The sequence below is a fragment of the Sphaerodactylus townsendi genome, linkage group LG06 (genome assembly GCF_021028975.2).
Source record: "Sphaerodactylus townsendi isolate TG3544 linkage group LG06, MPM_Stown_v2.3, whole genome shotgun sequence".
NCBI lineage: Eukaryota > Metazoa > Chordata > Lepidosauria > Squamata > Sphaerodactylidae > Sphaerodactylus > Sphaerodactylus townsendi.
In genome coordinates this window covers 87190002-87211505 of record NC_059430.1, presented here as the reverse complement: position 1 = coordinate 87211505, position 21504 = coordinate 87190002, and the positions used below count along the sequence as shown (strand labels likewise).

The 21504-nt window shown below is 39.8% G+C and overlaps 1 protein-coding gene across 2 annotated transcripts in view; it reads right to left on the bottom strand.

Annotated features, from left to right (window-relative positions):
* The window catches only part of RELN (reelin), a 370687-nt gene that overhangs the window by 152595 nt on the left and 196588 nt on the right, over positions 1 to 21504 (bottom strand). For both annotated transcript variants that reach the window (XM_048499920.1, XM_048499921.1), the window contains exons 11-14: positions 13736 to 13881; positions 3978 to 4129; positions 1107 to 1219; positions 103 to 311 (exon numbers count right to left, since the gene is read on the bottom strand). In XM_048499920.1, coding sequence (XP_048355877.1) covers positions 103 to 311; positions 1107 to 1219; positions 3978 to 4129; positions 13736 to 13881 — 620 coding nt within the window. The remainder of the gene's footprint in view (positions 1 to 102; positions 312 to 1106; positions 1220 to 3977; positions 4130 to 13735; positions 13882 to 21504) is intronic.

The window sequence follows — 21504 nt, the reverse complement described above, 5'->3', positions numbered from 1 at the left end:
GTTTCTTTCAAAACATAAAAAGAAAACAAAGCAAAGTTCTGTGATAACTGAGTTGGGCTGGGGAGCAATTATATACACAAGCCAAACGTTAACTTGCATTACCTGTTGCCTGGTTGATGGGTGCCACAGCCCAGGTTAATAGAAAATTGAATCATATGAGTTACAGTGGAAGACAGCACTGGCAAGACGTGGAAGTAGTCAACTGCCCAGATGTTTCTGTTATGCCCTTGGTGATTCTTCTGCTTGAGGCAGAACTTGGTAGCTGGAGTCTGCAGCTCTGGACCAATAACAACCGAAACCAAAGAGGACACCTTCAACAAAAATAAAAAAAATAATTACACTTATACATAAACTGTGCAGGAAAACATTTTAAAACTAATGTTTGTAATGCCTTTGTGAAAGTTCTGCATAACCATACACTAGTTGTCTTACCTGGCTAAGGACAACATACATTGATTAGGGGGGCTCTTCTAAGTGCCTCCAAAGGCTAGAGTAATGTAGGTGGCACTAGGATTTGTAAGAGAGAATTCTTAGTATTCTCATCAAAATAAAGCTTTCTACTTGGGCTGGAGGAGTGGAGCCATTGTACTTTGATATAAAAATGAAACCTGAAGTCTGCAGACATGCTCTTAGATGTAGGGGAGTTGTTCTGCATTTAAAGTCACACTAGAAATGGATTTTGAGTTAAAGGGTCACTGGGAATCTTCAAAGTGATTATAATAACAACTCCTTGAGAAACTTCACTAATCATTTAACTTGAAAGTGGAATGGCAATTCATAACAGTACTAGCAGCCAAAAGCCTTTGTTAAGGTACAGCTGTGCTTACAACTAATTTTAAAGTTTTTTTTTCATTCTCCAGGTCTGAGTCATTATTCAGTTGCTGGAGTCTACCCACAGTCCATACAGAATACCAGTAGTGGCATGAAATCTGCTAGTGATAATGGCTAGGCAAACGTAACTGAAAGCACAAGAACCATCCAGCTTTCATGCTGAATTGCAGAGGTGCTCAGTGTCTCATAAATTCATCTGAACCATAACTGCCGAGGTAACTGGGAATCTGTCTTGTTGGCCTAGTGCTACCTTCAGATCCTGTTTCAACATTCACCTTGTAAGAAGCGTAGGTCATGGTATCCAGATGTATGTGATCCTTTTTCCCTTCGATCTTTGCATAGAGAATAACATCGTTTTCATGGGCTTCACCAGCATCACAGCTGCCCCCTGCAACAATTTGCACATTTGGGGAATACAAATAATTTGTATTTAAAAAGGCAGTCACCTTAAATTCTTAACAACCATAAAAATGATATCTCCCACTCTTTCTGTCTCTCTCACACGTATATGCTCCACAATGATTTTACTGGCTTCATGGGAACTAAAATCACCCTTTAACTAAAATTACAAACTCTTCTCAAGATCCAGATGGGTTACAAAGCCATACATTATAATGCAAATTGACTGTGACATCATAGCATTAATTCTGACACCTCTCGAGCAGCTGTTGTAGCTAGGGATATCTCAAATCTTGTCACTGATTTTCACACAAAAAAGAACCTTCCCAAAACAACTTCCTAACCACAGAAAAGGATATGTTATCTTCACAGCAGGAAGGGGTTTGTGAACCTGGAGTTCTTCTGTTACATTCAAATAGTGTATTTGTTGTATGTTTGAAAAAGATAAACATGGTTATGGTCCATTACTCCTCTCTATGAAATATGCTTTGTTCAAATTTGAACAGAAAATTATACATGGGGATGGGCAAGAATAGAATTCATCCACACATTAAAGATAGCAACATTAGCAGAAACACCCTGTGTTGTTTTGTTGAGGCAGTTTCACTGCAGAATTCATACATGATTGCTGCCTTACACCAAATTGGACCTCTGGACCAACAAGGTCAGTAGTATCTACTCAGTCTGGCCTCTCTAGGGTCTCAGGTCAAGGTCTTGCTTATCAACTCCCTGATCTTTTTCAATGCAGATGATGCATATTGAACCTGGGACCTCCTGCATGTTAAACAGCTGCTCTACCCCGAGCCCTGGCCACTCCTTTCAGATGCAGGACTGTTATTCCAAGCAACAAATAAAAAACCCATCACTGTCCACATTAAATGAGCATGTCGGGGAAAGAGCTCGCCAGAGCCTTCTATCCAATGTTGCTGGGTTTCCTATATTCACAATTTTTGTTTTAAATATTAAGACATATTTAATCATGTGGTCTTTAGTTGGCAATCTAAATTAAATTAAGATTATCCTACTGTCCTCTTTTACAAAGCCTTTAGTTTTCTTATCTGACTATCGATTGTCATCTTTTTCACTCAACCAATTTCCCCCCATGCAGTCTCTTCATTTTACAGCCAGTTGTTGCTGAACCAACAGCTTTCTGTATGAGTTCAAAAGGTCGGCAAAACGTCTTTCCTGTTTTCCATGCAGGTGTAGCTATGCCTGGGAAATCTGGAAGTAAAGCACTGTCTTCTTCCTGTACTTTTTTTTTTGGTACATCATACCACACAGGGTATGTGTGACTATTCAACGAGTCTGTTGTACAACTTCCGCTTCAGTAAGACAGGCATTTTGTTCTTGTTTACATGGAAGGCCATTCTATTGGGATAGCTAATTCAGTCTCCATTTCCTCTACTGACTTTCCATTTCACATTAATGCATGATGTGTTGAAAAAATAAATGCTCTATAGAGTTTACCTGATTCGTGGGGACCCTCCTGGGAAAGTGTTGCAAAGAAAACTGTACAACTGCCAGACCCATTAGCATCTTCTAATAGTTTATGTACATTTTGCTTTTCACTGTCTGAAACGTTCATCCAACCCCAGTGATTCTCTCTTAGGGAGAAAAAAAGGTGCTGCTTTTGTCCTGTGCTGTCTCTCCCCTCTAAAATTAATCCCAAGGAAGGTTTGTACAAGATTTCCAAAAGTATTTAAACAAGAAGTAATGCAGAGCCTTTGTGGTAGTGGGATTAAAGTGTCAGACTAGAATCTGGGAAATGCAAGTTCAAATCCCCACCTCTGCCATGGAAACATGCTGGGAGACCTTGGCCCAGTCACACACTTTGAGCCTAACCTGACTCACAGGGTTGTTGTGAGGATAAAAATGGAGGAGAGAAGAGCAATGTAAATTGGTTTAAGGTGGGGCATAAATGAAGTAAGTAAATAAATACATAAATACATTTATGGCCATTCAGGTTACTATTAAATTTTGCGAAAATTATTGCAACAGCAGCTCTTCTCAGAGAGTAGCTAGAAGCCATACATCCTCCTCTTTGGGGACTTCTTTGGTTTCTTCTCTTGCACACTAGAACTACCTGTAGATCATACTTCAAGGCCAACTCACTTGAAAAGCAGCAGCTGAGGGGTTGCAGCAAAAGAACAGAATTTGACATTGACTCATATAAAGCTGCTGGGGAAAAATGGCAGCCATGTTTAATTTGCTCTTTCTTTAATATGTAGTCAAACTGACCCAGGTGTGGTCATCAAACTTTGCACTCCCCACCCCACCTCTATGCAGCCAAAGTTATCAAATGGAAAGGAGGAAATGTACAGAGCAATGATGCACAGTTAGCACTGTGGGAAGTTTTACTGCACATTGAAAAAGTGGGATGATGTTGCAGAAGAACTGCCTTTTACAGTGGGAGCCCTACATTTCAAATAATGTCTAGGTCTGCTGAAAGTAAAAAGAAGGCACGAGAAGAAATTTCTGGCACACCTTTCACAGGGTTGGTAGTGGAAGAATGTGGGGATCCAATATGGATAGACAAAAGCTAGAGAAGCCAGATCTGACAGACTAATTGAAGGTTTTCAGGGCCAGAGTCAACTGGCTGTTGTGGGTTACACAGACCACGGCCACACAGCCTGGAAAACCCACAAAAGTCAGTTGACAGAAGTACTGTTTACAGTACAACCTGCAGAAGAACAATCCTCTTTTAGTCTGGATTACAGAAGCTAAACTTGTTATTGGTGCATACTTACCCATACTGAAATAAAATCTCAGATTTCCATAGCCAGTAGTATCCATGTACGGAGTGCATAATTTCCTCTCTCCATCCCTGAGGAACACAACAGAGGAACCTGATTCCAGTGTTCCACATTCAGTACCAATGACAGCTCCAGATATATCCCACCTAATGACATCCACCAAGAGGAAAGAGACAAGGTCATTTCACACGTTATGCAGAATATTTGCTGAAGAGTAAACAAGCAGAAGAAAGCTATCCCCAACCACAGCTATATTATACATGTATTTGGCACATTCATACTTTTCCTATACATCATTAGTACATATCTAAAAACAGAATGCATGAAGTGACAGAAGAAAATAATTTTATATTCTATAAAGTATATTTCAGCTTTTGTCTTAACTCATAATGCTAATTTAGTATATTTGCTAATAGTAAGAGTCCATAGCAATAATGTAAGTACAATTTCTGAAATACGTTCAACATTCTGAGCCCTTCGGGGGAGGGCGGCCTATAAACCCAATAAATAATAATAATAATAATAATAATAATAATAATAATAATAATAATAATAATAATAATAATAATAATAATAATAATAATAATAATAATAATAATAATAATAATAATCACCCCAAATAGTCATATGGCTTACAAGAGTCATTGGGACTATTTTAGTGGTTCTTTTCTCTGTTCCTCCATTTGTTTTGCCCTGATAATACCCTCCAGGACTGATACATTCCTGTGTATCTGATGAAGTTAGGGGGTCACTGGACACCTGCTTTATTCTGCTGCCACAGACTAACATGGCTACCCCTTTGGAATTATCATTGCTGAACAAGTGTCCAAAATCAATAATGGATTAGAAGTAAGCAAATTTAAGCTTACAGACAGGTAAAATAGAGAGCTGAACCAGATAACTGTGAGTAATTCTGGTTCTGGTGGGATTATCCTCACCCTGAAAGATCAGTTTCACTGTTTGGAGGCACTGTTAGATCTGCTTTTGCTCCTGGAACCCAAGTAGTGGCTGTGGTCTAAAGGACTTTTTTTTCTAGTTTTGGCTAATTTCAGTTATGCTTACTGCTGAAAAGATGAGATCTGCCACTATCATGCATGCTATGGCTAACCTGAAGACTGTCTTATATTCTATACGGAGCTACCCATAAAGAATGTTTGGAAGCCTCACACATACACGCACATGAAGTTATCTTACAATAATCAGATCATTTTACTATCATGGTCAGTACTGTTCATGAATGCAAGATCAGCCTCCATTGGGTGGAGCAGCATTTTCAGTCTTGCCTCAAATTCTGTTGTATGTCCTCCCAAACACTTTCCACCTCCTCTCAGCCAATGATAAAAATACATCTGTTTCAACAAGTTTTATAACAACATCCTTGCCTACTACCATTTATTTTTTTCAGTTTGCATTCTATTTGATTTTATTTGTTGGATTTAAATTTTGACATTTTTGATTGCATAAATTGTCTTTTATATTGTATTGTACATTGCTTTGGATTTAAAAAATCTAATATAAGCACACTGCAAATAACTACAGCATCTCTTAGTTATACCTTTGGCAAAACTTGTTGCAATCATAATTAGTATGCTTTGAGGGTAAGCAGACTTTTGTGGCCCAGGACAACAGTAGAATGGAGTTAAACCCAATTTAATTTATTAAAGGAAATTTCACAATCATTCATTGGCATTTTCTATGCTCCATTAGTGCAATTAAAACACTCTTGTCTACTGACCCACAAAACTGCAACAGTCAAGTTGCCTTTTTCCATAGATACAGTTTGCTTGTAGGAGATGCTAACAAAAAGGTTCAACAAAAATTGAATAACTGAAGAGGGGAGAAATCCCTCACTCCACTTCAAAAGACATAAAAGGGCTCAACAGAATAGTTTTTTATCATAACTTAATACAAAAAAGTAAGACGCTGTTAAAATTGTCACTGGAATTTTTAACCTTTTTCTAAGGAAGTCATTTTAAGCAGGTCTACTCAGATGTAAGTCCTATTTTATTCCACAGAGCTTACTGCAAGGATTGTACCATGAACCATTTTCTTTTGTTTGCTGATGATAGAAAAAATTAATAATAAAGTATAGATTTGTCTTGCAGTTTAAGGCTTCATTCCTATCCATATCCTACCACACACACGTGCATGCACACGCACACACTTTTCTGCATCTTTCTATTTTTAGGTGTATCTTCAGAGGTGTACCATCTTCAGACGTGATACACCTCTGAAGATGCCAGCCACAGATGCAGGCAAAACGTTAGGAACTAGATCTACCAGACCATGGCCACACAGCCCGGAAAGCCCACAACAACCAGTTGAGTCCAGCCATGAAAGCCTTCAACAATACAGCAAAGTAAGCTCAGAAGAGGTTGTACAACAGACAAGGAAAACCCAGGTGATGCACAAAAGCACAACACTGTGGGTAAGTTGCGAAAAAAACGTGCTTTCCCAATAACATCCAAGCCAGGGCAAATAGAAACTAAAATGACTAAACTGATTCTACTGTACTTTAGTCACATTAACAGGAGGCAAGACTCACTGGAGAAGACACTAATACTAGGAAAAGTAGAAGGCAGCAGAAACAGAGGAAGACCCAACATGAGATGTACTGACTTGATAAAGGAAGTTGTGTCCCTCAGTTTGAAAGATCTGAGCAAGGCTCAGATGTTAGGATATTTTTTTGCCATTAAGTCACAGCTGACTTACAGTAACCCTATGGAGTTTTCAAGAGAAGAGACGTTCAGAGATGATTTGTCATTGCCTCCCTCCATGTCACAACCCAAGTATTACCTGGAGGTCTCCCATCCAAATGCTTGCCAGGGTCAACTCTGCTTAGTTTGTGAGCTCTGATGAGATCCGGCAAGTCTGGGTTAATCAGGTCAGGGAGGACATTTTGGAAGTCATTAATTCATCGGACCACCATAAGCTAAAGGAGATTTGACAGCACTTTCATTCAGAGAGGAATGAGTGGGGGATCTATGTAAAATCTGTCCACTTGAGTTATTGTTGTTTCGTGAAAGTGGTTTGAATTTTGTTAGTACTTGTTGCTTCTGTCAGCCCACATTGCATAATATATATTTGGGTAGCAAGATTTTTAACTGTCAATGATTCTCTGAGTTTGCATGTATATGTCTTTAAAAATAAATACAGGTATTCCTTTTCATAAGATATGCTACTTAGAACATATCTGCAACAGAATCTCCTCCCAAATGTGATTTGCAAATGCACCTTGAATATGGCTCAAGCTAGTTTTCAAGGTGGAATTAAAAAGAACGCTTGCAGTCATGGTTTCACTGAAGATGAAGAGGCTAAGAGGTGTTAAAGTGGCTCTACTTAATCATGATTGTTCTTTCACTGAGTTATCTCCCAGGAAACCAATTTAGACTAATGATAATGAGTGGCAATGCTGTTTAATTGGGGCAGCATTTACAAAAAGCTTTACTTGTTAGGGATGTGTGCTGCAATGAAAAAGGGGTTAATTGGCTGGATTTTCAATAACTGGTTATTTTCATTACTTAATTCTGCTTTAAGTTGAGGGGGGGGGAGCTTAGACAAATTTAAGAATTCAGCAGACATACCAGCATGGCCTGTCTACGTGAAATTTAGTCCTGAAGGTACTCACACAATAAACAACTTGTATTACTGCATGTGCTCCAATATTCCACAGAAGAAAACTAACACAGTCTTGTGTATTTTTAACAGCCCAATTCTCACCCCAGTGATTTCTGCCTGAACACCACCCATCCCATTATACATTCTAATTCCTCATTTCTACTGGAACAGTTTGTATTGAAAAGCCAAAAGCAGATATACTAACCTAGGTCTTTTCTTTCAGAATGTAAATATACTAATTTAATTTCATAGTGGACCTAGTTTCAGGATGGTGGCTATACTGATCTGCAGTAGATAAGTTAGATTTGAGTCCAGGAACACTATAGAGACCAAGAAACCTTTGCGGTATAAGCTTTCAAGGGTCGGAGAGGAATTAATTGTACTTATTTGTCCATTTGGTACATTTTAATCTTGCCCTTGCTCTAAGGAACTCAGAGTGGTATGCATGGGTCTCCCTCCTACACTGTACCTTCTGAACAACCCTGTGAGGAAGGTTAGGCCGAGAGCATGTGACTGACTGAAGGTCATCCAACCATGGAGTTTAAACCTTGATCTTCCTGCTCCCAATCCAATACTTCAACCACTAGTTGACACTGGTTCTCTTAAAGTATTTCACTGGTTTACTGAAGTATAGCTGCAACTCTAACAACTTAAAGGATACAAACCTATCCCCACACAGAAATATAACTTCTAGAGACCCGGGTGTGTGTGTGTGTGTGTATGTGTGCACTAACAACATTTTAAAAAGTCATTGAAAAGACAAACTAGGATATAGTTTCACCAGGAGCACATATCAAACATTAAAGATTCTCTCTACTAAATATAGATACTTGGAACATATTGCTAATGATGTGTGATAAAGGAAAATGTGTGATGTAGACACAAGCAGGTGCGAATGCAGCCCACATTCCTGTTGCCCTCAAATCATGTAAGTTTGTCCTTCCAATTTCACCTAGGAGTTTCTGGCCTAACTTCTATATCTGACTGTTTCCCTAATCTGGGCAATTTATAAACAGACAAGGCTCCCAACACAAGCTTGGAAGTAGAACCAAGAGACCCTGCATATGGTTCGAAATCAGAGATTACTCTATGGCGGGAAATAATCATTTAAGTATTTGTTTAGTTCAGTACCAATTTTTCTAACAAATGTTCAGAGTAAATTTATGTAAAATATTTTTATATTAGGCTTTCAGAATCCATATGAAATACTGAAACACCACACTGAAGCAACTATTCCAAACACGCTCACAAACTGTGCAACGTGCATCAAGATAGCACATAAAAGCTGCAATCCCAGTGGAGTAAGCATGCCGTCTCCCTGCCTATTGGTTCACTGGTGAACATATCCAGATTGTGGCTCTACCCCCTTGTAGAGGAAGAGGTCAGTGAGGAAGGTGATGGCGCTCTCATTTGAAGACACCCCCCTTGCATTGACAGGTCGCAATAGGGCATGGACCCCCTGGGATATGAGGGGCATGTCCTTTGCCTGTCCAAAGCTGGAGGAAAAGCAGCCATGAGCAAGACATGCCTGGAGTGCAAGACCGAGAGAGAAAGTGTGAGAAAGAGTGAGCAAGAGTAAGGGACAGCAAATGAGTGAGTGAGAGAAAGAAGCGCAAGAGAGAGTGCGAGAAAGAGAGCAAGAGAGTGAGCACGAGTACGGATGAGAGAAAGAAAGTGCATGCGTGAGAGAGCATGAACGAGAGTAAACAAGAGAGCGAGCAAGAATGCAAATGAGAGAGTGAGCATGAGAAAGAGAGAGCATGAGAAAGAGACTGAACAAGAGAGTCAGTGAGACAGCAAGCGTGAGCAACTGTGAACAAGCAAGAGAGAGCAAGAGCGCAAACAAGAGTGAGAGAGAGCGAGCGCGAGCACAAGCGAGAGAGAATGAGAGGCAGACAGAGAGAGGCATGGTCAGCAGCAAGTGCATCCGGGCTTGCTGAGCCTCAGGGGTAGATTTTTCTGAGGAGGGGTCTCTGGGCTGCCTCACACCCCCCACATGCAGCACCCAGGCCATCCACCCTTCTCCACCCCACCCTAGATACTCCAGTAACAACATGATTTTTTGTGTCTGAATGTACCTTGACTAATTACTGCGAGATCCTGATTAGTGGTCTGAAGGTTGGACAAAAGAGGTGGTTTCTTTTCTCTCTGAGGCTGCCTTTATTCTTGGTAAATGTGTTGAAATTATGAAGAACTATGCCTGATTCTGATCCTCCTCTGTTAGTTCTCAGCCTTTTTACTGTCAATATGTTTTGGCCCTCATGTGACTAGCTCAGAAGTGTTGGTCTCAGATGCTAAGATGGAGGAAGAGACACAGACCAACAAATTGAAAGCTTCACAGCAATATTCTCTTCAGTTTATGTCCATTTTCTTATTGCCTTCAGAAACTGACATCACCTTCAGATGTTCAGCTGCTGGTGATAATTTACTCATAACCTATGTGGTTGCTAAACATGCCAGTAAAGTATGAGTCAGATATTTATTTATTTAAAAGCCCTTTCTGAATCTTGTGAATAAACCATTTCATGTACATGTACACCACTCAAATGTCTTTTATTATGAAGTTAGTTCCAGAGTACAAAAGGAACTGTCTGAAATCTGCTTTTTCCCTTGTCTCCCATCCATGGCTACAATAACACGCTTCTGTTCTTAATGCCAATGATTTGCTTTTTTCCCATTATTGTTTTGTAAACCAGTTTGAAGTTGATTTTTGGAATACTGCCAGAAAGTACTTAGGGACAATGTAAACACAAAATTGGTCTTTTGAGATCTGGGTTAAATGGATCTCTGTAATGCAAAGTGTTGATGGGAGTCATGATGCAGTAGATCATGATCAAAATGACAGTACCTTTGGGCCGCCCCAAGGCTGGAGAATGCAGCTGGGGAAAGGCACAGGAACAGAGCCAAGATATCATTTTAGAGAGATAGAAACAGAGAAGGACAGGCTAGAGGGATCAAAAGCTGCAATAGTCACAAAAAGATGAGACCCATAAATGGCAAAAGCAAGAGGCTGAGGTGATACAAACTATACCAGGTAGATACATTTATGTTGCAAGCAGCAGTACAAATCAGGTCTAGCAATAAAAATTGGTAAGTTATAAATTTATAGCCACAATCTAAGGTCGAATCCCCACTGAGAAATTAAGCCAGATACATCCCGGTTCCGAAAGGAACAGCACCTCTTTCATCATGGTTTCTCCCTCCCCACCACAGCATGTGTCTAGTGAAGACCTTGGTGTCTATCGTGGTTTCAAACAACGTAAAACTCCCCATGAACACACAATCTGCTCAGTAGGTCTGTTCTTCCTCGTCCTGATTGGCTGTTGTGTTGGGGAGGGGACTTTTAAAAAAACTGGGTTTTTTGCACGCAGCTATGTCACTACATAGATGCGTAGGCAGAATTTCCCTGCCTCTGCGTTTGAGCTGGTTTCTTCTGATTGGCTATTGTGTTGGAGCGGGAACACTACTCCACCCCTGATTGAAAATTCATGTTATTCTTATTCTCGTTTTAACGTTCGAATGTAGTCACGCATAAACAATTTATCAAAATCATTGTCCCGTAGCTTCATATTTGCATTTCTTCATAGCCACCCCCAGTGCGCAAAAAATTGCCCCCCACTGTGCTCTGATTGGCTGGAAGGTTCGAAGGGCGAGAACAATAAGCCACATCTGTCTCCTGTTTCTCCCCACCGAACCAGCTTTGGAGCATGATAGAAAAAAAGGTGCACTTCAATGAAGATTTAGAAAAAATGTGTGATAAGGGGGGGAGTGTGTGCCAGAACCGGGATGAAGCCATGTTTGACACTTAAGCTATGAGGAGTCCTTGCCCAAACTGTGATTTTTGCTGTGATAATTTGCCAGTGGGGAATTGACCTAAGAAAGGAGGAAGAACAGAGGATCTCCAAATATTACTGGGTTTTTTTCTAAACTGTGGCACAGAGGAGGACCTCAAAACCCAAGAATTCATCTGACATCAACAAAAAGGGGAGCAGGAAGATCATTAAAATCTGCTAGGGAAACTGACTTGTCATATTTGTCAACAAATGGAGTCCCTTAATGCAGTTTTCTTGTTCTCTCACACATTTGTTCAGCCTTCAGGCCAACAACAGAGAGGTTTAAAGTGGAAAGTACCTGTGCTGTCACTTGTGATTTAGCAAAGCTGTGACCTTTTGTAACCAAGATAAGAACCCTGGAATTGGGAGGAGGTAGTCTCCCAGAGATTAAACTATGGATAAAGGAGGTCATCTCAACAGACATAGTTGACTTTGTTACATAGCAACTACACTCGTCAATATATGTTCACATGCATTTTTCAACCCACAGGATCACTGCCTCATGGTATATAGTAATCATGAGGACTGGAAGTCAGAGAAAGAAATAAGAGGATAGGAAGAAACTCTGAATAGCTACCCATTCTCTGAGCACCGTCCATCCTGTGCAGTGAATGAGGCAAGGATCCTGTGGAAAAACAGTATGTGATCACAGAATTAAACAATTCATTAAAGTATAAATGAACAATGGGGTGGATTATGATAATTGTTAAGAACAAGTGGGGACCCTGAGCAGACTTGTGGGAGGGTTTATCCCTTTCCCCCTTTGCTTCTTTCCCTCTCCCCCCCTTTCTAACAATCTTCCCCTTCTTTCTCCCCCCTCCCATTCTTCTCCGATTTCTCTATTTCACTCCTCTCCTTCTCTGACAATCTCTTTCTTTCTCCCCCTCTTTTTTCATCCTGCAACCCTTCTCCATCAATTTTCCCTCCCCTTCTCTGTCAACTCTCCTCCTTTTCTCCCCCTTACCTTCTCTCTTTTCCCGAAATCCGTCTCCATCAAGCTCTCACTTTCCTTCTCTGTCAACCTAACCCCTCTCTATTTCTCCCCTTCTCCCCCCTTTCCCTTATCAGGCAACACATCCCCTTATTTGTCAATCTACCACCCTCTTTTGGGTCTGTACACTTCTCCATCAATTTCTCCTCCCCTTCTCTGTCAATCCTGCCCTATTTATTCCTTCCCTTTATCTGTCACCCTACCTTCTACCACTTTTGCCCCAACCCTTCTCTGTCAACCTACCCCTCTCCTTCTCTAACAATCTTCCCCACTGGCCATGAAGGTGGATGAGCCCAGAGCAGCTCCCAAACACCAAAGCCAACATGCCCAGACTTGGAGTGGCTCCCAGATGCTAAATCGGGGGGGGGGGGTGTCTCCCAAGTTTGCAGGACTGCACACTTTTGCATCAGTGTGCTCCCAATCTGCTGTTACACACACACACACACACACACACACACACACACACACACACACACACACACACACACACACACACACACACACACACACACACACATGTATATATGTGTGTATATCTATCTATCTATCTATCTATCTATCTATCTATCTATCTATCTATCTATCTATCTATCTATCTATCTATCTATCTATCTATCTATCTATCTATCTATCTATCTATCTATCTATCTATCTATCTATCTATCTATCTATCTATCTATATATCTATCTATATATATATATATATAGAGAGAGAGAGAGATGAACAACAGAGACCCTGCATAAATTACAGAGACCCTGCATAAATTCTCACCTAGACAGAAGTCCACAACTTATGTAGTTGGCGTAAATGGAGAAGAAATGGACCAGTGAATATTGATAAAATGGTATGGGGGAGTTAGGTGACTGGAGAAGATCAAAGTTAGCCAGAAGAAGGAAGGGTTTCATTTATTTTGAATGCGAATTGAAAATGAAAAGTTTTTGTGGTAGAATTTAAATATTTCCAAATCGAATATATAGAATGACTAAAATATCACCAAAGCTACACAGCTGAATACATCTGAAATGTGGAAAAAAGCTACATTCTAGAAGTTGTTGAAGGGGATTCTTTCAATATTTATAAACCATTTTGCATTGGAAGGGTAATGTTTTACTCATGATGGAAATAATTTTGCGGCAAACACTTTTGAATGCCTGCTATACTCTTTGGATCCCCTGAATTTTCTTCATCAAGTCACTCCTCAAACAGAAGGATAGTAGTCATATTATACATAAGCTGCAAAGAGGTCTCTTATTCCCCTTCAAACAACATTGCATGTATCTTTAATGTTTGCAGGATAATGGTCACTCACCCTTTGGGCTGGCTCTCAAACTCTTCTGCCCATTGCTCCTGGGCATCTTCAGTAGAAAGATCTACATCTCGTGTTGTGGCAAAATTTAACTCACTGCCTTCGGTTCCATGGAAATAAATTGCATTTCCATCTGACTGACAGCTATGCTGTAGATAAAATGAATGCACAGGAGGTATATGGTTAAATTGGTTTTGTATGAGCATCTTTTTATACATTTAGCCATTGACTGGTTAAAGAAGCTCAGCCAAAGAGAAAGAACGCATTTAATTGTCCTGCATCTAATCATTCATCAGTGCTGTACATTTTCAGATAGCTTTAGAGTTGCTCCCAACATAACTCTTTTTAGTCACATCTTAAAGGAACAAATTTAACAGTGTAATTCTATGCAGAGTAACTGTACTCTAAACCCAGTGAAACCAACAGGCTGAGACCATAGTAACTCTTGTACTATAAATGACTGCCCAATACATAGCACTGTTGAAGTGTACTATATAAAAAATTCCAGTGCTTTACCATGCTAACCACATTGCCCAAAGAGAATCTTTGTTCAGTTCTGTTGAGCAATACCATCTTAATCATTCAGGGCTATAGCAGCATTGTGTCAAAGTTGTATTTGTATAATCCATAAGTCCTCCTAAACCTAAAGTGTACAACTCTGCCTTCATTCTAAAGATGCACTATCCAAATCTCTGAATTTTTCAACCACACTAATCCCAGAAAAGTTTTTTTTCATTAGAGTATCCTAATCAGAGTTCACTAATTAGTTATGGCTGATTTGAGCAGAATGGTAAGAAGCTGAGAAATAATTTCAACTTTTGCCAGCAAAGAATTCAATAATTTAACAGCTAAGTAGAGTCAGTAAGAAAATCCCTTCTCTCATGAAAGAAAAACTCAGAGAAACTATACAAAACACAGAATTTAGTATCACAGATGAAAAAAATGATGCAAGACTTTCTGGGCAATCTAGGAATTAGTCTGGTTTGTGTTTCAGAAATGTCTTTTCGAACAGGATATTAACAGAGATAATATATTACTTTGTTTGATTATTTGTTCACAGTTTTGTTGGCAGAGATCGGGGTACCATAAATTTTGGTTGCAGTAGGCCTGGGGAGTACAGCAAAAACAGAAGCAAATGTTTCAGTGCAAATACTGCAATAACAACAGATGCAGTTGAACAGTTTTAGCCCTAAAAATAAAGGGCCAATTCACACAACTCTATTATACTTGGAAACATTCCATAACATTTTCTGTGAAGAATTTGAGAAATAGTAGCAAAAGACTCAAGCTCTTCCTGCTACTAGAACAAAAAGTAAAACAGCATGGAACAGCCTTACAGTAGCTGATCCCATTTCTTCAGGGCTGGAGACAGAGGGTGGTGCTAGGGGAAAGAACATCACCACAATATCCATTGCTGTGTGGTGTCCCACAAAAGGCAATCCTCTCCCAATGCTGTTCAACATCTACCTGTGCCCCCTTTTCCAGAGTTGGGCTGTCACCAGTGCTTTGTGACACACTATTTGTGCTTGCCTGTGAGCAATTGATAAGATGAAATTTTGAGGCTTAGCCCAGATACCAGAGGCACATTAGCTACAATACTACGAGCTGTAAATGATATGCTTGAACTGTATTATTCCATCCATGGGCAAGTGAGAATATTGTGTCATGGGCAAGCAAGAATAATGTGTCACTAACAAAGTGGACAAGCTGCCACGAAACAGGCAATTACCACAAAGACGTCTTGATTTGATGATAAAGACTGTAATTATGCTATCAAGATTCTAGTACTTGTCCAGGAGAGTGCGCTTTGACACATGCCTTATACTCTTATTGTTTTGGGACATTTGTTGTATTGTACATGGGTTGTTTATTCCTTTTTGGATATGGTTTGTGATTGGAATATTGTTGTATGCACAGTTACACTGCTATTTATTAAACTAGCACCTTAATTGTCTCTTTGATAAATGGTTGTTCATAGCCATGGTACAGTAGGTTTGCTGGATTTTTTCTATATTTTTCCACTACACCTCACTCTATATTTGTGGTTTGGAAATTTCATCATCTATACCAGGTCAGGTTACTGCCCCCCTACTTGATGTGCTCTGACCTAGCTACAGTGATCAATGGAACAGCCACTTCTAGGCTGGACTACTGTACTCGCTCTGTGCTAGGTTACCCCTGAGACTGATTCAGAAATCCAACTTGTTCAGAATGCAGTTGTGTAGCTCCTTACTGGAGCACTGTGATGGTTCTGCATTGGTTACCAGTGGAGTACTGGATCAGGTTCAAGGTTTTGATGTTAACCTTTAAAGCCCTGAGTGGCTGGGACCCTCATACCTGCAAGACCACCTCTTCAAATACATCCCCAAGAGAGTACTTTGCTGTATGAATTACAGCTTGTTGGTGGTCCCTGGCCCAATCCCTTTTGTTATCAACAACAAACAGCCTCCGCCCCCAACCCACCCACACAAAAGGCTACTGCATCGACATATATTAAGAAGTCAGAGGAAACACTTATATCCAAAACAAAGGCATAATAGAAGGCAAAAGCAATATAACAACAATATAATAACAGTATACAAACCACAAATGGAATGAACTGAAACTGACAAGCACAAGAAGCTGTAGGAGAACAGATAAATGCAATAAGTCCAATAATGAGTAACACTGCAAGGTAAGTGTGCAGAAAATCAAGATTCTCCAGTATGAGAAGATTCTTCATATAAGGGAATCTTCTGTGGTAGATTCTTCAAGACAATAGGTGCTTCAAACAAGTTTAATACAGGACAATGTAGGATGGGACATTGCCTTTGGTCCCATTGCAATGGCTTCATGCTTGTTTATGAATCAATTGAGTCTTTTTGCGATGCCAAATAACTGTTTTCTACAGTTACTTCAACAGGGGAAAGAATTGTTGAATTTGAGTGTGCATCTAGTGATGAGTTCATCAATGGATACTTTTAAGAAGGAAAGAATATCCCCTGCCCTGACTCAGTTTGAGAAAAACATATAATAAAGTAATGAAACCTGGGCAACAGCTTCACTTAAAAGTAATGTTGTTTTGGCTGTAACATCACTTGTACCTGCACAGGATCATTCTTGTCATGATAATTCTTTCATTTCACCAGCCCCTTAGTGAATATTGTGCCCAACCAAGAGTGATAAAATTAGGACAGGTTGCGAAGGGGTGGTCAGAAAGCACATCTTTGGGAAGTCATCTCTCAAAAGTCTGAGGCATTGGTGATCTGTGCAGCAAAAACTGATAATGTCAGTCGGCACTGAAACATTGTCATATTGCGGTAGGAAGCACAACAGAGCCAAAGGTACATTTGTCTGTTCATCATCAGGTCACAGACAGTAGCCAAAGAGGACAGCCTGCCAGGAACCCATTAAGATTTGAAATGCCTTCCTGCATGGTACAGATGGGAAACGCCTGCCTGTTCATCATTTTTGTAAACACAAGATACATATACTTGGGTAGATCAGTGACTATAAATTTGGTCAAGAGTTTAGCTTAATTAAATGCAAACCAGTAGTAATAAAAATGAACCGTTCTGGAGGGATTGTTTTGAGAAGCTAGAAGGGAAGTCTGGAGAAACTGAAGGAGCAGCAAAGAATTTGCATCACAGGTGTCCACAATTGTTCCCGTAATGCATGGAGAAGGTAATACACAGATTTCATATTAGCTATGTAGCAGGAAGCCAACAATGATGTTTGCATATAAATTAAAGTGAAATGAAACATGTACTCTCTTCATATATGAGGGATATTAAAAGGGCAGACAAAATATCCACCAATCTGTCCATGTGAAATAGTCCTTGGAATGTAGGGCTTTCTAAACAGGGATTATGTAGTCTATATGTACAATGGCTGGCACATAGGTATTGCACAAGAAAGAACAAAATAGCAGCAGCAGAACTGAGAAAATATGTATTTGAATAACACATTTATTAGAATAACAATTAGCAAGAGACTGCACATCTATCTGTCCCAAGCAGTGGCGTACCTAGGCAAACTGGAGCCTTGGGCAAAACCTGAGTTTGATGCCCCCCATGGGGAGCCACCCTCCCCCACCGTGACCAAACAATGATTTTTTCCACCAGGTCCTTTCAAAGTCACCATCACATTATAGAACATGTCCCAACTCACAAATCTGAACACAGCAATGGGCCATGCCACACAGCACAAATATATTTTTGAAAACAATTTCAAAATGCTTTCAAAATGCTTTATTACTGCTATGAAAACATTTTATGGTGTTGTATCCAGTCCTCCCAATTGGGGGAAACAGCATCACTTTCAATGTTATTTAAACTGGGGAGCCCAGATTCTCCCTTTAAGGTGGATTTAAAAGGAGAATCTGAGCTCCCTAGTTTAAACAAGTGATGCTGGAATCCACCCCCAAACAGCATCATTTTCAATGGTGTTTAAACTAGGGAGCCCAGATTCTCCTTTTAAATCCACCTTAAAGGGAGAATCTGGGGTCCCCAGTTTAAACAACATTGAAGGTGATGCTATCTTGGGGTGGATTCTCCACCCTGAAACAGCATCCCATTCAATGTTAAAACTGGGGACCTCAGATTCTCCCTTTAAATCCATGCTGAAGGAAGTGGATTTAATAATAATAATAATAATAATAATCTTTATTAGGCATTGAGAGAATAAAAGAAAGAAAGAAAACAAGCACTGGCAGGAAGGGGGTGGATTTAAAAGGATAATCTGGGGAAATTTAGGGGTGCCTGCTGTTAGGGGTGCAATTATTAAGATAGCAGCACAAAAATTTCAGAGTATCTTCGTGAGCCCCTATTGATGATACCATCTAGGTTTGGTGAAGTTTGGTTCAGGGGGTCCAAAGTTATGAACCCTAAAAGGTGTAGCCCCCATCTCCTATTAGCTCCCATTGGAAACAATGGGGGATGGGGCACTCCCTTTGGAAGTTCATAACTTTGGACCCCCTCAACCAAACCTCACCAAACCTGGGTGATATCATCAGGAGACTCTCCTGAAAAATCCCTGAAATATTGGTGCTGCTAGTCTAAAAACTGTGCCCCCTGCAGGCCAAAAACAGAAAAAACACTGAAAATACAAAAAAATCCCACAAACGAACCTGCATTTTTGGCGCCCACCACAAGGGGGAATGCCTCTGGTCCCAAGGAACGTATCTATGAGTGTAAAGAGCCCTAAAGTTACAGTCAACTTACGGCGACCCCAGCAAGGGGCTTTCAAGGAAAGTTATTACAAAGAGGTTTTTTGTCACTGCTTTCCTCTGCAGACTCTTCCTTGGAGGTCTCCGTTCCAAGTACCAACCTGGCTTAGCTTACGAGCTCTAATGAAATCAGGCTACACCATTTGCTACACCACCTTTGCAGTACCCCCTTGCCATTTGTGTATTTGTGACTTGCTTTTTCCGTTATTTGCGGACCACAATTTGATTATGTAACATTTTTGTTCCTACCACATCATCACTGTAATCATGACAGCCATTACATTTCATGGGAAATGTAGAGGGGGAGAGGGTTGCTACTGGAAAGCAGTAAAACCCTGCCACCCACTATTTGTGTATTCTGCCATTTACGATGATCCCAGGAATTAATTCCCTGAAACAGTGAGTGTCTACTGTAATATTTTTCACAAATACATAAAGTTTCATTTTACCATATGGGCAATTACTCAAAATGCTGAAGAGTGAAGACATTTTCTATTTACATATCCCTATTATCTGGGTATGCATGGGAAGAGGCTGATATACTTACCCAAGACCAGAAATGCTGGAGAGCACTTGTTGCCCAACATGCTACTGAATTTGTCCACACAATTTCTGAACTAAGATAGTCAAATGTATCATTTAAGTTCCTCCTTGCCAAACACTTGCTTATGTTCCCTCAGGTCTTTGGGTCAAGGATCTTGGTACTCACCATACAAAACCCCTCTCCCCTGCAAGCCACTAGCAAACACCCTTACTTCTACCAAATCCTTGCAGAGAGGGACAGGAACTGCATTCTTATTACTATTGCTATCTGAAAATCTGTAGCGGTGATTGGGTGACAAAAAAAAATCCATGTTACGTGGTGTACATGGTATCCTCAGCACATACAAGACTGATTTAACCATGGCATGTAGATCTTTCATCCAACACAGGATCACTACAAGTGCTACCAACCAAATGGTTATGTGAGCTGTCCAGTGGTGGTACCATCTACAGTCTGAACAATCGAAAAGCCCTCCAGTAAAAAGGAGGAAAGATTGAACAGAAAGAAAGTCATATAAAGAAGACAAAACAGTCATTCAAGGTAGATCTTGAAAAAGACTGCAAATCTTACACTTTGCCCAAATGATAGAGTCACTTTGCCTCTCTTATTACATATATGGTAGTATAGAAATTGAGGTTTATAAATGAGTCAAACAGACATGATCAATTTTGATCAAAACAATGGAAGGTAGTGAAATGCAGGGAATGAACACAAAACCCCCTGAGGCTGAAATATTTTTTTAGATGGAACATGTGCATTACATCCAAAGTTTTAAATCTTACTCTCCTTCATCTGTTTTTATGTGCAAAACTGAAAGTCAATAAAATATAGCTTCCCCCCCAAATTTCTTCGCCTATGTAGTTTTTCACGGCTTGGGAAGCAGAGCACAGTGTATCTAAATGATACAGTTTTGCCAATCAGAGAAGCATCAACAGGAAATATCCGTGTTAAATTCCTCAGTCTAATAGATTTTGAGTTTTGGCAATGGGCCACATCTTTCCAAGTTTGCTCCCATGTTAGTGACTTTTCCGCTGGGCTTTCAAAGCATTTGCTGTCTCCACTATCAGAACTTAATCAGGCTTTCAAAAAAAACCCCACAACAACGCAAAGGTGAACACGGATGCACCTCCCCCTAATATCTCTCAGTGGCCCAATGGACATGATTATCCTTTCAGACAGCTGTTAACTTCACAATTTATTTTTGGTGATTCCAATTATACTGAAATGAGTATTTCAGGCATTTGGGCAATGTCAGCTTGCAAAGGGCTGGTGGCAGATGGAAAGAAATCTGCCCAGTGTGCCTGCACCTTCCCATGAATGGACTGTCATCAATTTCCTCCATTAAGGGTTGTCACTTAGCCCACCCAGCTGGATGGGTTTTTTTAAATAAAAAAACCAGTCAGAGTAGTTGGTTGGATAACAGAAATGCAAAGTGAATTTTAAAAGGAAACTAAACAATCATTTATAGACAGAAACTGCCTTGCCCCATCAGCAGCCAAATATTTAATGACTGTAATATGTTAAGTAATTATTTTTGCCCCGACAGATAATTCCTTTGAGAAAAAGAAGAGGTTTTCAATTGAAACCTAGGCAATGCAAACAGATTAGATACATATGAGAAGAGAAAGAGAAATTGGAATGGAAAAAATTAATTAAAACATCATCGTGTACAGAGTCATACATTGCATACTATGGTGTTGTGGCATGAGTTACATTACTACCTGGAATTTTTATATTTTAAATCTGATAGTAGATTGATGGAGTAATCCAGTGTTAATAAACTCTAAACTCTAATCTATGGACAGTAATGTACTTAACAAGAGTAATTGCCATATTTAGAATTAAACAGTTACATAGATTTGAGTGTGAGGAGATTTAGGGTGAAGTTTTTTTTCACAACTAGACAAAACACCTGGGTAGAATTATTGTTTGTTAAACTACTTCTTAAACTACTATTTAAATTAAATTTCATGTGTTAGATTTAAATAATTCAACTAAAAAACTGACCATGAATGTAGAATG